The sequence below is a fragment of the Geospiza fortis genome, unplaced genomic scaffold (assembly GCF_000277835.1).
Source record: "Geospiza fortis unplaced genomic scaffold, GeoFor_1.0 scaffold447, whole genome shotgun sequence".
NCBI lineage: Eukaryota > Metazoa > Chordata > Aves > Passeriformes > Thraupidae > Geospiza > Geospiza fortis.
This window is the reverse complement of record NW_005054467.1, coordinates 477,939-492,522: the sequence shown is the minus strand read 5'-3', so window position 1 is coordinate 492,522 and position 14,584 is coordinate 477,939. Positions and strand designations below refer to the sequence as shown.

The following is a 14,584-nucleotide window of genomic DNA, read 5'->3' as shown; positions in this document are numbered from 1 at the left end:
CAAGAGTGACTGGAGCAGGTAGGTAGGTGTCACTGTGGACACTCGCTCAGGGAAACACTGAAATATGTGGTCATAGGTGATGATAAATGCCAGTCAAATCAGAGATTGCTGTAACTTAATACTTTGTAAACCTATTTAACAATTTTCACTGTTTTTTCTTGCATTTTTAGTTTCTTCCCATAGATCACAGGGCTTTTTTCTCTTCCAAAGCAACAGCTTGCTTTTTTGTGTGCAGAGGAGTGAATTGTTTTATTACCATGATATGCCACTTATTGTACAGCAAGAAGTTTATGCTGTAAAGCGCAGCCAATACTAGGTATTGCTGATGCGTGATATTTTCACACTCTCAGAATTCCAGCATGTAATGAGAAATAGTTCCCATTCACAGCAAAATACATGAAGGACTGTGTTCAGAAACCCAGTTATAACAGGCTGCTCTCATGGAGCTTCTGCTTATGAACTATAGTTTGTCCTCTACTTAGTAAAATAATTCTGTTGTACTTGGAAGGGACTCCAGTACTGTTATTTATCTTCCTGTAAACCCAAAACAGGCAAGCCATCTCTGCTAGGTGATAATATATATATATAAAATGGTCTAATTTTTTTGATAATTCTTAGCACTGCTAGAGCATACCTCATTTTCTAGTGGTGTTGTGGGCCATTAACTGGAATAACAGGTAGCTGTGCAGAATCCAGTGGAAATTCCACATAAAAGAGAAAGCATTGCTTACTATTACGTAATCTTCCTAGTCTCATTGGTCTGTTTATTTCATTTTTGTCAACAGCTATTACATTGGAAATAATGCTCTGACACTATGTGCTGCAAATGCTGAATTAGGGCTTTTCATATTAAAATTTATTTTTAAAAGTACATGGAGATGTTACCTAACCACTGCTCTGCACTGAAGAGTTTCTAGAGAAATATTCTTCAGCCTTGGAGATATTCATGCAGATGCTTTGCTGTGAAGGTGAATAGTTGGAACATTGACCACAATAGAAGTCAGAATTTACTGAGGAGTAACTCTGTTACTTAGAGGACAGACACTGAAGCCTATGTTAGTATCACAATGATGAGGATAATCACATTTAGCCTAAACATTACATGTATTGTACAGAGTGAGATGGGTGTCATTTGGCTGTTTTATTTTGTCTGCTACTAACACTGCTTTTAAATTAATATTAAACAGAATATTTAGAAGATGTTTTTGCCATTTCTATGCAAGGACAGATACAGGAAAACAGAAGATGAAAACCCTGAGACAGATTAAAGTAATATAATTAAAATTTGGTGATAGGCATCTAGTACACTGTATACAGCTTGACATATGGTGCTGTTTTTGCTGGAAACTCTAGAATTTCATACAATTCATGCCACACGATGAAAATCAGCAAGTCTAAATCACTTCCTGATGGTAGTGAATTGCATTGGCAAGTAACAGGCTTGTGCTTTGTGAGTTTGACGTATTCTGATGTTAGGAACTGAGCAGCTTTTAATATCATTCAGAAACAGAGTGTTGAAAATTGGGATATTAGTGTGATTGCTTGAGCATATTGGGAACGAATTTATAACATGTATTATTTTAAAAATTTTTAGTGAATATGGTTGGGTTTTCTTTTGTTTAAAGTTTGGTTTAAGTTTCCTTATTGTCTTTAATACCTTGCTACTTGAGAACAGGTAGTTTCACTGTTGATTGTGGAGAGCATTAACTTATTTATACGAAGAATTTTTATGAATTGTGAGAATTATAGTCTACACTGATGTTGTTATAGCAAGTTTTTTTAAATAGAGAATTTTTGCAAGATTTTAGGGGCATTTGTTTCTGCGTGTTTTTTTGCTTGTTTGTGTTTTGTCCTTTTTTGTTCGTTTGGTCTTTTATCTATTTTATTTTCCCAGAATATCAAACTGAGCTTATCTCTCTCTCAGTTCATCCTACATGAAGTTGCTAGCAATTCTTAATCTTCAATGTTGAAACAATGATTGATTAACAGTAGAGTTTTTTTTTTAAGATCTTGAATATCTTTTCAGGTCTTAAATGTATTTTTATAAGCTGCCTTGATTTACTGCTCTTATTAAAGTAATGCCACAGTCTGTGAAGAAGGGAAGATTGCACATTCATAAAGGCTTGTAGTCATACTTTCTCATTCAAAGATGATTCCCGTGTAGAGAGCAGTGAGGTCTCAGCACATAAATAACAAAATTTTCGTCAGTTTGTTGTGTGTGTTGGAGGGGTGAGTTGCTTGAAAGTTTTTTTTAGCTGTCTGCTGTAACTAGAATAATTCTGTTTACATGTACAAGAAATGACACATTATTTATTGGAGTGTTTATTTTACTTTCCACCAGCAATATCTACTTTTTCCCAGTTACCAGACTATGTCAGTAACCTCTCAGATTAAAGAAAAGGTATCATTGCCCAGTCCAGTTTGCATTAGTCACCTGTCCTTTTTCATTGCAGTTTGAAAGTCAGTATAGGGTGTTTCTGATTAGCTTTAGAGTTAAGGCTATCCAGTCACCTCTTGGTCTCTCATCTGTGTGTTACCCAGTCTGGGAGTAAAGGGCAGCTACAACGTAATGTCTGAAGGCTTCATAACATCTGACTTTTTTCTTTAATATAGTCTTACTTTATTTCTTACACTAAGAAATATAAATATAGATAGCCTATTAAATCACATATGAAACTTTTAATATAATACCATCATTTCCTATTTCTAAGAAAGGGCAGTAGATAAAATTGTGTAACAGCTTGCAAGAACTAATCCTAATAGTCAGTTCAGTCTTAAATTAACAGAAACAAATACTGGGGCAATGAGTGGCTACTCACTATCAAATAATTGTGTGTGATATGAAAAGGTCTGCTGTGATTTTTTTGGTCATTGCCTGGAATAATAAAAATGTATTTTGGAAAAGTCTTTTAATACTTTTCTATCAGTTAGAACATGGCTTTGCAGTGTTTGTATAATATTCTTCCAGCTTACCTTTGTCCTAAATCGTTTTTTCAGAATATCTTTTTGCTAACACAGTTTTCTTTTTGGAAACTCTCCACCCTGACCCTTCCCGCTTGTCAGATGAGAGGACAGTGGCTTTGCTCCTCTGAGGGCAGAGTAATAACTGTTCACCTTCCACTGCCCTGGTGAAATGTCCAGTTAACATTGCCCAAGAAGGAAATCACTTTGTTACTCCTCCAACACATCTGTGTAGAATTAGAGAAGCATCACTGCAAATGATCAGTTAAAAAGTATTTACTTTCATGTAGCTAACAGGACCTAACCTCTTTATTCACAATTAGTAATTCTGTGACTAGAGAAGAATGTGTATCACAGATTATCTGTTTTTGTCAGCAGTTTGTGAGTCTGTATGTAATATACGTTGGTGAAGACTAGGTGTATCAAAAGCATGCTGTGCAATTTTCACTTTCAAGCACCTAATATTTAAGGGATGAGTTCTTTCCTTGTTCTTGGACTAGCCTCAAACTTGGGATGAGGAGAATAGCTAATAACCTGCATTTTGGTTGGTCTTGCATGCCTAATGAGAAATAAAGTGTATATCCTATCAGTCTGTCTCACTGTCCATTTGTCTGATTTTCTAGGAGGTGATTTCCTGTCATTCCTAAGAAAAAAGAAGGATGAGCTGAAAACCAAACAGTTGGTGAAATTTTCATTAGATGCTGCCTCTGGTATGGCATATCTTGAATCTAAAAATTGTATACATAGGTAAGGAAGATTTTTTTTCCTCACTATTGTACCTTTGCTCAGTAGAAATGCAAGGTGTTTAAAGGTGTATGGTGTTTACTATCACAGAAGTGAACCCTACGATTTCAAAAAAATACTTTTTTTGAAGAATTGGTCATTATTACTTGTCTAATTCAAAAATACTAATTTGGGTAGCAAATCAGTGCTACATTATTTGATGTCTATAGTTTGGTGCTATTAATAGAAGTTGAAAATTATTTTTCACCATAATGATATACATTATAAGGAGCCTGATTCATACAGTGCGAATGAATCATAGTAAGAAGCAGTCTGTGAGTCTTATGTTGTGTCTGAAATTTACAGATACTTGCTGGGCCAACAGAGAAGTTAAGGTATTAAATTAATACCTTAAGTATTAAGAGCTAAAATTCTGTATATTAAAATATTAATTTTCTGAAGTGCTCTCTCTGAAGTATGGAAGATTATGGAGCATTATGCTGTTGGAGTTGCTTGTTTCTGTTCATACCATTCCTTTTTCTTGTTTCTTCTCCAGTTTGACTCTGCCATTGCTGTTTATACTCCATTTGTATCAAAGGGCATGGAATTAGTTTCCACCTGTTTTGTTCTCTCAGAATAGCACAGTACATATCCTGCTTAATGCTGTGGCTGAAATATGAGATATAAACATTATGATGATCTATTGCACAGAAAAATTAGAGAGAACAAGTTTTTGTTTCCGATGTTGATGCCTTACACTTTGTGGAACATCTGTAGGTGAATTGTGTGACACCTCATTTACATAATCAGTTCATTTGGGATTTAACACCTTTCTGGTGAATACTCTTATCAGAGACCTGAGTGGCATTTCTCTTAGATTTTCATCAGCAGTGGATGGGTCAGTTGCAATCCTGCACATTGAGTTAATCAAAACAATTCTGCAAGATCATGATCTATAAAAAACACTGAGAGAAAAAAACCCTAACCTGTGATCTAAAACTATGTAGTATTCCCTTAGGGAAATCCAAGAAAGGGATTGTAAGCATTCTGTCATGACAGAATGTGTTTCAGCCTGGCTCTGTTTGTCAAGGATATAATGGCATAAAAATCAGAGCAAGTAACAGCATTAGTGATTTATTCTTGCCTCATAAATGCTCTAGTGCTTAATAACATTCAGATCAACGTTAAATTTGAAGTGCCTGTTTAAGCTCTTCTGTTCTTAGTTAATTACAGCAAAGATAAAAAGAGTGGCTGGATAACTGAAGTTCGTTATTGCAATTATTGAAAAGAAATTTGCAATATTTATTCATTAAATGGTAGTGTGCTGCCTAAAATGTAAATACCTTTATAATTCTTTTTTATTTTTAACACCAGAAAAAGGGTATTCCTGCACAGATGTGTAGTAGCTGTAGATGACATTGTGACTTCACTGTACCTCTAGAAATTTGCTCTGCTGGTTGGTGAATAGGAACTGCTATTTCTAAAATTTGTTTACAAGGATAATAGTGATCTAGAGAATGTGTTTCTGAGAGAAGATATGTGGAGTATTGACTTACCATATGAATGTTTCAGTTTTTCATAATTTTCAGTTGAAAATCTGGATGCAAATGTGTCATATAGTTCCCAAGTCAGGAAAAAGAGATGAAATCTGACATGTTTTGTTAGTGCCATAGATGTGCCAGTGCACACAGCCTGGGCTACACCTACTGTAGTACAAAGAGAGAATAACTTCTTCCCCCTTGTTTACTTTTTAACTTCTAAAATATTAATGAAATTTGTTAATTATCACAGATTGTCAGAGAAGGTTATCATAGAGAGCTAGCACTTTCCTATAGGAAAAACCAGAATTTTTAGGAAACGTATTCTGAATAAAAATAGTTTTAATGTAACCAAACAAGCAAACTATGTGTTCAGGAGAACTTCCTACTTTTATAAAACACACAGGTTTATAAATCAAAATATGCATTTCCAGTATTAGTTTACCAGTCTTATTTTCTTAGGTATAAAGCATTCTTTATTGTTTTATGTGGTTAGCCATAGGATGTGCTTACTTTATTTATGAGTTAATTCTTCTAAATTTAATTGGTAAACATAATGAAAATTTCTGAACCAGCAAACAACCAACCAAGTTTAGTGATTTTTGCAGTAACGATAAAGGGACTTTTGTTGGTTGGTTTTATTTTTAGTTGCCAACACAGGCTGAATACAAATGCTTACTCTGGGAAAGAAGCTCATGAAGTTCTAAAATGCGTTTGACCAATGGCTAAACTGTAATTTGGTAGACTTAGCATACATAGAATTTTGCTAGGTCTGTTTCCTGCTTGAGCACTGATCCAGGATTTGTGGACACCCTGGGGAGTGGCTGGAGGTGCATCAGTCCAGAACCCCTGTCTGCTACAGGAGCCCAGAAAAACAGGGAAAAATCCAGCTGTGTTATGCTGCATGAGCAAGTTCTTGGGTGTTCTAACTCAGAAGCCCACTGGAATTTCCCAAGCACTGGAAGTGCAGCCATGTGGCTGCATGGTCTGTACAAGGAATCTGGGAGCCTTTGCTGCCTCCATTTTAGGTCAGGTAGGATAGATTGGTCATGTGTAAGTTTTATGTTGACAGGAGGTAAGTGGGAATGGAACAATTTAATTCATAGCAGGAAGAAGCTTTAGCATTCTGTGAAAAGAATGGTGGTTTTCTGAAAGAGCATTAAACTTGTTCTTTTTTTGTCAGAAAGTTCATCTACTGAAAGTGGTTCTCTGGTAAAAAAGAGGTGAGAAAATTAACTAGAGGCAATGGACTAAGCAGTGGTTAAAAAACCTTAGTCTTTTCATTTGTTTAAAGGTCCATAGGCCTTGATTACTACTGCTTAAAGATCAGTAATGTATAGTTGGAAATAGTTTCTATTACATAGATGGCAGTAAAATGAAATTGGTTTGCTTCATGCTGCTGTCTTTTTGCAGTATTCAATTTAAGTTCTTTGATTTAAGGATTTTTTTCAGAATCCCACATATATATTTGTAGTATTTTAGGTGACTAATTTAGTACCATGCATAGTTGGCTACCTGCTAAGGGAAGTTAGGGCTACTCATCAGTTTATTCGCATTATTTTTGATGCTACTCTTTAGCTGTAACTGCAGTAGCTACACCTAGCCTTTATATTTTGAAATTCTACCCAAATTTGTGTTGGATTTCAGAAATTATTGTCTGAATTACACTTTAACTTACACTTTCAGTAGTTGGGACAGTGCCACAACTAATGTGCTGTTTGTTTTCCATTTTTTTATGTGTTAGCTATATTAGTAAGTGAAAATGCTTACATTGACATGTAAGTGATTATTGAATTATTATTTGATCTACATTTGCATTTTCTCTAGCATCCAGATATCACTCGTTCTTTGCTCTCTCTCTTTAAAGAACAGAAATTACTGCACTTTCAGGGGGAAAAAAGCTGCATGAAAAGATGTTATTAAAAAAATGAAAAGAGTGGTTGAACATGCACAGAAGAATGTAGTCATTTCATCTCCATTTAATTAACATGAGGTTGAAGAATTGTTTCTTGCTTTCATTTTTACCATATGCTATTGTTTAGATAGTTCAATTTTTCTGTTAATTAGAAACAGAAGATAAGGATGGAGATTGTGATAATTTGAGTTGGCTTAATAAGCATTTGGGAGTGGCCTTCTTTTCCAGTACTTGCTTTGCATGTGGTGAATTAATTTGTCCGTAATTTATGTTTAGTTTTCAAAGCTGTCTTGGGGGTGATAGGAGGGAAGCCGCAATTTCTGTTGGACTTTATTGGATGTGCAGGGATGTCTTCTACAAGATCATGTTGACTTATTTGCAACAGATGCATTAGAAGTGTGAGGAAACAGGGACCAAGGTCCCTGCATTCAATGTCAAATTTTCCTTTCAGTCAATGAATTTATCTTCTGGAGGTCTCCAGTATTCTGAATTAAAGATGTGTTGGTTGGCAAGAAGGTCATGTTCTCTGGTCTAGTTTTTCCATTTTTAGTCATATTGCTACTTCTTCTGTTTGCCTTGGTTTTGTAGCTGTGAAAACACCTATGTTGTGTTAAATCTGGTTTGCTGTCATGTTATGAAATCCTGACTATGTGGATACTAATTCAGTATTTCTACAGTTTTCATTAGATATGTATAATTTAATTTAATTACATATAAATTGCTAGGAACATACTTGCTTCCCTGATACTAATCTAGTTTAGCTGATCTGCTCTGCTATGAAAACTTTTTTCCTCTCAAGTCTGGTAACTGCTAATGTATAGAATTTTGGAAAAAGAGTGTCAGAACCCTTTCATAACCATGAACTTAAGAACTATAATAAATAGTTAAGTAGGTCTTTTATTTCTTGTGAATCTTCTGTTTCTACTTGGAACAACAGTTCAGCTACCATGAAAAGCATGAAAAGTGATCCTTTTCAGTTTAGCAAAGGTGCTGCTCAGTTCTGTGTGTTTCAGGAAGGATTGGAGCCTCCTGGGAGCAGGAGAGTGACACTTTAGCTCCAAAATGGAACAGGTCTCCTTCCTAAGAAGGAGGAGCAACCTGTCTGCTCAATTTCTCTACTTAAATCCCATGGAAGACAGTAGCTCAACACTTCTCTGTGTGTGCCCTTGGGAGGCTCCACACAACCCTGTGCTCCTTGGAATGATAGCTTTGGTTCTGTTCTGCAGCAGCTTGAGCACTTGTTTCTCTGAATATTGCATTTCCTCCTGGCCAGTTGCAATGCCTGAGGCCTTTATTGCAGTTTCTGTAATTTTCTCTGCTAGTGTATGACTTACAAAGAAAAACAACATTTTGGTGGTAAACCACCTCAACTCTCTGAGGTTTATTGCAGGGATGAATTTGCCATTATTAATTATCTTTTTATGATTCCTTCAGAATTACATGTATAAAACAATGATCTGAGATTCCATTTCTATAGCTTTCTTTCAGAAAATTTATTTATAACTGAATGAAAAAGTATGTACTACTGTGTTGGTAATATCTGTTGATCATGCTTCAATGAATAAGTCTTTGAGAGAATCACAGTCAGTGCTGCAGTTGAAACACTCTGTAAATGTAGTGAATAATCATAGTTTTGATCCTTTTTTATAAGAAGATGTCTCTGCTTTATATAAAATGATGTTTCAAATAATTTTTTCCAATATAAATGTTAGAAATATTTCTATTCTGTTTAAAGAGAAAAATGGTGGAAATTTTGATGAACTGTTACTTTCTGCAGGCCACTTTATATAAAATATATTGTTAGTTTAAAAAAAATCTACTAAAATTTACTCTGCCATGTGTATAAAATAATTTTTAATCAAACTTTGAATTTGACTGGCACATTACCATGTGTTGAGCTTTTATTTCTTGATATGGGCATGCCTTATGCAACCTTCTCTGTCACCTTTTAACTGGTGAGGGTCTTTCACCGAAATGAGTATTTCCACTGACTTTATTAGATTATAAAGATGCTGTGCAATTAAAGCATTGCCAGTTTTATACACATTATTGTTTTTTATTCATTCTATTGGTCATAAGTGTACTAATGAAAGAACTGTTTGCAAGACTACAGAAACCTTCCTTCTCACAGTTCTGTTGTGGGTAAATAAGGACTTGTCTGCCAACTCTTTCCAGAAAAAACTGAGTTCAGAGAGCTGCTCTTGGGACTCCCAGCTGTTGCTAAACAAATAAAGGAAGCACTGTTTCCAGAACAGTGGTGCTGCTCTCCTCTCAGCACATTAATGCCAGCACTCCATGGGTGCTGCTGGGGCATTTGGTCTGCCATGATCCTTCTTTCATAAGTGGCTATTAAAACTGCATTTCAGACCATAATATTGGCGAAGACAAATGTGTCACTGCCTTCAAATGCACCAGGAAATTATTTGTCTAAGTTTTCACTCAAAATGAGGTGTTTCCAGCCCTAAAATAACTAATATGGGGCACTCCAACTGCTGTTATCCAGGAGAGGCAGCTGAACACTGCTGGATTTCACTAAGCTTGCCATTTAGAAATCGTTTTTAGAGTATTATATACCAGATTTCAGCTTTTAAGAATAGATTTTTAAGAGATTCCTGCCTCTTTTTTTCCCCCTGCTGTTACATTGGTAAGTGTGGTTTGGTCCTAGAGAAGTACATTTACAATTAAATGTGGATCAGTTCTGAATTAGTACTTCTGGTTGTCTGAGATCTTATTAGAGCAGAGTGATTATTTTTTTCTTTAGTGAGCCTGTATGAATCTAATCTGAAAGCATTAAAGGAAAAAAAAAACCAGGAAACATGAGTATCTAAGCCCATGAATATTGTATACTTTAAACTCATTATAATAAATTAGAGTGAGTATTGAATTTGAAGTATATTGTAATGGAAGTGCCTGTGAGCTATGGCGAAGGGTTGCTTCTGAATAAAAATTGAACTTTCTTCTAATCTATTATCTGTTTCTCTAAGCTATTGAATTTTGACATGCCTGGTAACAAAAGAATTTAAAAGGAAGAGAAATACAGTTTTTTCCTTGTGGACGCTGTGCAATTGTTCTGCTGGTTGATACTGCTTCCCCTTGTGTGCTTCATTTGAAATTCACCCCAGGCTATATTAAAAGCAAACTAGGCATCACAGATTGAGCTTTGCCATAGCTGCACAAAGCTTGAAATTAGAGTAACAGTTATGTGGGTTTGGGTGGCCAGAGTGTGATCTAAGAAAGGTCTGCATACATTTTTGTTTACTGTAAATCCCCACATCATTCTGTCTCCCTAAGACCATTCTATCTTTCATATATTCTGATGTATGCTGAAGGTAGTGCTGTTACCAGAGGAGTTAGTGGTCGCAATGTGCAGGAAATACATATTTGAATTGTGGCTTTTTCATGTTATTGTATTAAATAAACATGCAGTAGACTACACGAAGTATTACATTAACTTAATGATTGTTACATTAATGATAGAACTGGAAGCTCTGGTGCTTTTTTTTTTTTTCCTCTTTAGGAATAATGTGATAGTTTATTAAGCTGCTATTAGGACAGGTTTTATTTGTCGTGGGGATTTTCCAGTACTACTTATCTCTACCACTTACTACTCTTCTTTTAAAATATTAAAATATAATGTATCTATTCATACTAGTAGAAAACAAAGTTCTTGTTCAACTGTGGTCATTCTGAGGCTAATAATAAGAATTAATTTTCCCAGAGGCCAGTTTAGTTAGTATAGGATATTCGATTATGCTGTTCCTTAGCTTCAAATGGCAAATTGACGTTTCTTCATATTAAATAAATAAAGGGCAATTACCTTTTCCGTTCTATGTTTGTATTTTCTTTTGAAAAGGCTGTTACAATGTTTCATTTCTATTTTTGCCTAATTGACATTTCCTTTAGCTTCCATTATATGTCTGAAGATAACACTGCCTGTATATCAACTGAATGGCATCAGGGATAATCCAGTATGATCAGTTAAGCAGAGTTCTTTAGATTAATGTTTTGAAGTGTGTGTTAAAATATTCAATAAGGGAGATATTTTCATTTTATTGCAAATTTTGCCTAGAAATTTTGTAAGAAAGTGATTCTAAACCTTAAACTTCTTGAAGTTCTTTTACCTTCCATTAGTCCAGGGCTTTTCCTTCTGAGATTTCACACCTTCCTTTACATTGTTCCTGCCCTTCTAGATTTTACTGCACAATTGGGTAAGATTGTGAGTGAGAGAAAAAATATGCTATCCTTCTTCCTTTGTTAAGAAGGAAGTATTTTTGTTCTTCTTATTGAATAGATAAAGTACATATTGCATAGGTAAGGTTGTATTACTTACTAGCCGATATTTCTGCTCTTACAGGTTTAAGTAAATAGCAATGAATCTGTTCCCTGAAATCTCAGATAATGGTCTGGTCTTTCTGCCATGCTGAATTCCTGTTTGGGTTCCAGGAATCATCAGAGAATCCAAAAAACTAACACAAAGTTCAAAATATTGCCAGATACTGTAACAAAATGTTGTATGTGATGACTATAGTTACATGATCTCTTCTTTTAGAAGTGCATCTATGTTATTCTAAGGGGGCAGTTGTTCTGTGTAAACCAAAATGAGGCTATTAGAACTTAGTAACTATTATATAACTAGTAGTTTATAGACAGTGAGGAGAGACATTAAGTATTGAAAGCTAATTATAAAAAGGCTTATATCAGTATTCTCAGGTTGTAAGCAATCTGTAGGAGAGGAGATTTAGACTTTTTTTTTTGTCACAGAAGTTACATGATATGAAAACTTTATTTCTTGCCATTGGAGTTGAATTAGTCTATTTCTCATGAGATATCCCTGATGCAGAAAGCTCTCTCCTAAAAATGAGTAACCTTTTCTAGGAATAAAGGAAATAAGGCTGAAAGAAGTTAAAGCAAATTTCCTTAGACTCTCTCATTCTGTTTAACAAACAGTAACATTTTAAGTGTAACATTATTGTACTGTATTTGTTTTTATTTACTGCAATATCACTTTCTTGTTGATAAATATTAGGCATCTACAAGTATTACTCAGTAAAATAATTTGAATAACATTTTTAGTATAATAAATCTACTCACTGCATGAAAGCAACATGCTCTCTCTAATTAAAAAGCAAAAGGGAAAAAAATGAAAGCTACAGGCTGTTGAAACTAAGATAAAAATAACATGCTGCTAGTGTTAGTGGAAGCTGTAGTGCTGACCATAAAGTCACATAGCTCTTCTGGATAGTGTAAATAATACTTTCTCTACTCTCATAATCCTGGTACAGTGGTGAGCAGTGGGTGAAATGTAATTACTTTCTAAGAAAGATGGGCTGCAGTATACCATTTGTGCAGTGGGCAAAGGAGGTATTAGTAGATGATGAACAATGAATTAGATGATAGGATAAGACAAAAGCAGAAGACTGAGGGAGGAGGAGAAGGGGGAGAAGGCAGTGAACTGCAGCAGTTGCTTTAGAAGTGAGGTTTAGGGTGGCTCTGAGCACAAGTCATTGGCCACAGGGTGTGTCAGTGTTTGTATAGGGAAGCTAATACATGCTTTCATGCACCAATTTATTTTCTTTGGGGTGTAGATATTTTCCTGGTTTCTTTCCTACAGCAAAAAATTCTAATCATTGTTTTTGAAAAGGAAAAAGATGTATATCTAAGATACAATGCACTAAGATATTATGTATCACTTCAATATTTTATTGGCTTCCTGATACCAATTCTTGACATTCCAAAGAGGAATATACCACAGTTATCTCAGACTGGAAACAAATTTCTTTTAGTAAGAAATTATTAGGCTGTATGTGGTAACAAATAATTAATTCCCAAATTGTTTTCCAGAAGAAAAAGTTATTCCTCTTTTCTGTGTTTTGTACACATACATACACACAAATATGTATATATAGGCTTACTGGGTTACTCCTGTTTTGTGGATTTGACAAAATGTTTATCCACTATTTTTCCAGGTAGCACTAATGATGATATACCTTACATGGTTTTTATCACTGCCTCAGGAGGTTTTTTAGAAGTGCCTCCAACCTTTACAGTCTTATCACTGATGTATCATATTCAGCATTGTTATCTGGCTGTGTATGTAGTGAAAAACAGATGAAAGAAGGACGTGTGATGGGTTTTAGTGTGTATCCATGAAATAACTTGGTTTTAAAGTTTATGGAACTGGAAAACTTCATGGCCTATAGGTCTACATATCAAATAATAAAGAGAGGGCTGTTTTCTAGATCTTTTTGTAAAATCAGGGAATTTTTGTCATAAAGCTAAGAGAAACTTATGGCTGTTAAGCTAGGTTCAAAGGTAAATTCAGTTCTAGTAGGTACTGCTCACAAAAAATGTTGTGATCAAATTTAAACTGTCTGAAAGGAATTTCACTTGCTGAGGATGAGTAAAATAAAACACACAGAAAGCTAGGTGCATGTTTTGGGTTTTTTTTCATTGCTCTGTTGTTCTCAGCCTCTTTCCTCATTTAGCAGAACTGTAGTGCATGGATACACTTTTATGAAACAATATTTTATCACTATGAGTTTTGACTCAAATAAGGAGTTACTCTTTGTCAAAGGCTTTTTCAAAATCCTTATGCAAGGTAGTAAACAGCAAGGGAGAGCATACTGGCATTTTAACTGGTTTGGAAGATAGATGGAGATCTTCAGGGTACATGGAACTGTGAGAATTTTTCAATCAATGTTGCTGTATTTAAATGCTCACAGATTTCAGCTGAGTCATTCAAGCCAGACAAAAAGCTGCTGGCAATGATGGATGTCAGATACTTCATCAAGTGTCCTGGCTGCTGGGAAATAAAAATAGATGAGTGGAATAAGGGCCAAGCCCCAGTTTAAAAAAAACCCCAAACTATATGAAGGAATTAGGATGCTGTAAGTAAAAATACCTGATTTGAAACGTTTCTGCTTTGGAATAATTTGGATTTTGGAGATCAGTAAGATAATTAGCCTACATTGCTCAAAAGAAAGGGTTTGAACTTTACTGCCCTGAATATTGCATCTTAGGGTAGTTAGTTGGTTATAAGCATCTCCAGGCCTATCCACTAACAAATTAATTGACTCTCCTTTCTGCTTGGTATCTTAGACCTCTCTGACTTCTCATCTGCTTCCAGGAAGCCACCCTTCCTGCCCATCTTTGCTTGTACAGACCATGCTCTCTTGTATGAGATTATCTGGACTAGTTTCTCACGCTTCTTGCATGGTCATGAATGGATTCATGAAATCCCACTCCCTCGTCATGAGAATTCTGAGTATCCCAAGTGAAGGGCAAAACTGAGATGACAGGGTCTCCCATGCTGCTATTGTCTTTTTTTGGGAGAACTCAAGTATAAAGTATTGTGGTTACAAATATATATCTCTGTCCTGGTTGTTTTTAAATACATATTTATTTCAAAGCAGTTATTAAACTTCTGTATATATTGTGAATCTTCTAT

The 14,584-nt window shown here is 35.1% G+C and overlaps 1 protein-coding gene across 1 annotated transcript in view; it reads left to right on the top strand.

The window, feature by feature from the left end:
* Nucleotides 1–14,584, top strand: part of FER (FER tyrosine kinase) — a 143,816-nt gene that overhangs the window by 102,733 nt on the left and 26,499 nt on the right. The window contains exon 16 of the mRNA XM_005428029.2: nucleotides 3,585–3,708. Coding sequence (XP_005428086.1) covers nucleotides 3,585–3,708 — 124 coding nt within the window. The remainder of the gene's footprint in view (nucleotides 1–3,584; nucleotides 3,709–14,584) is intronic.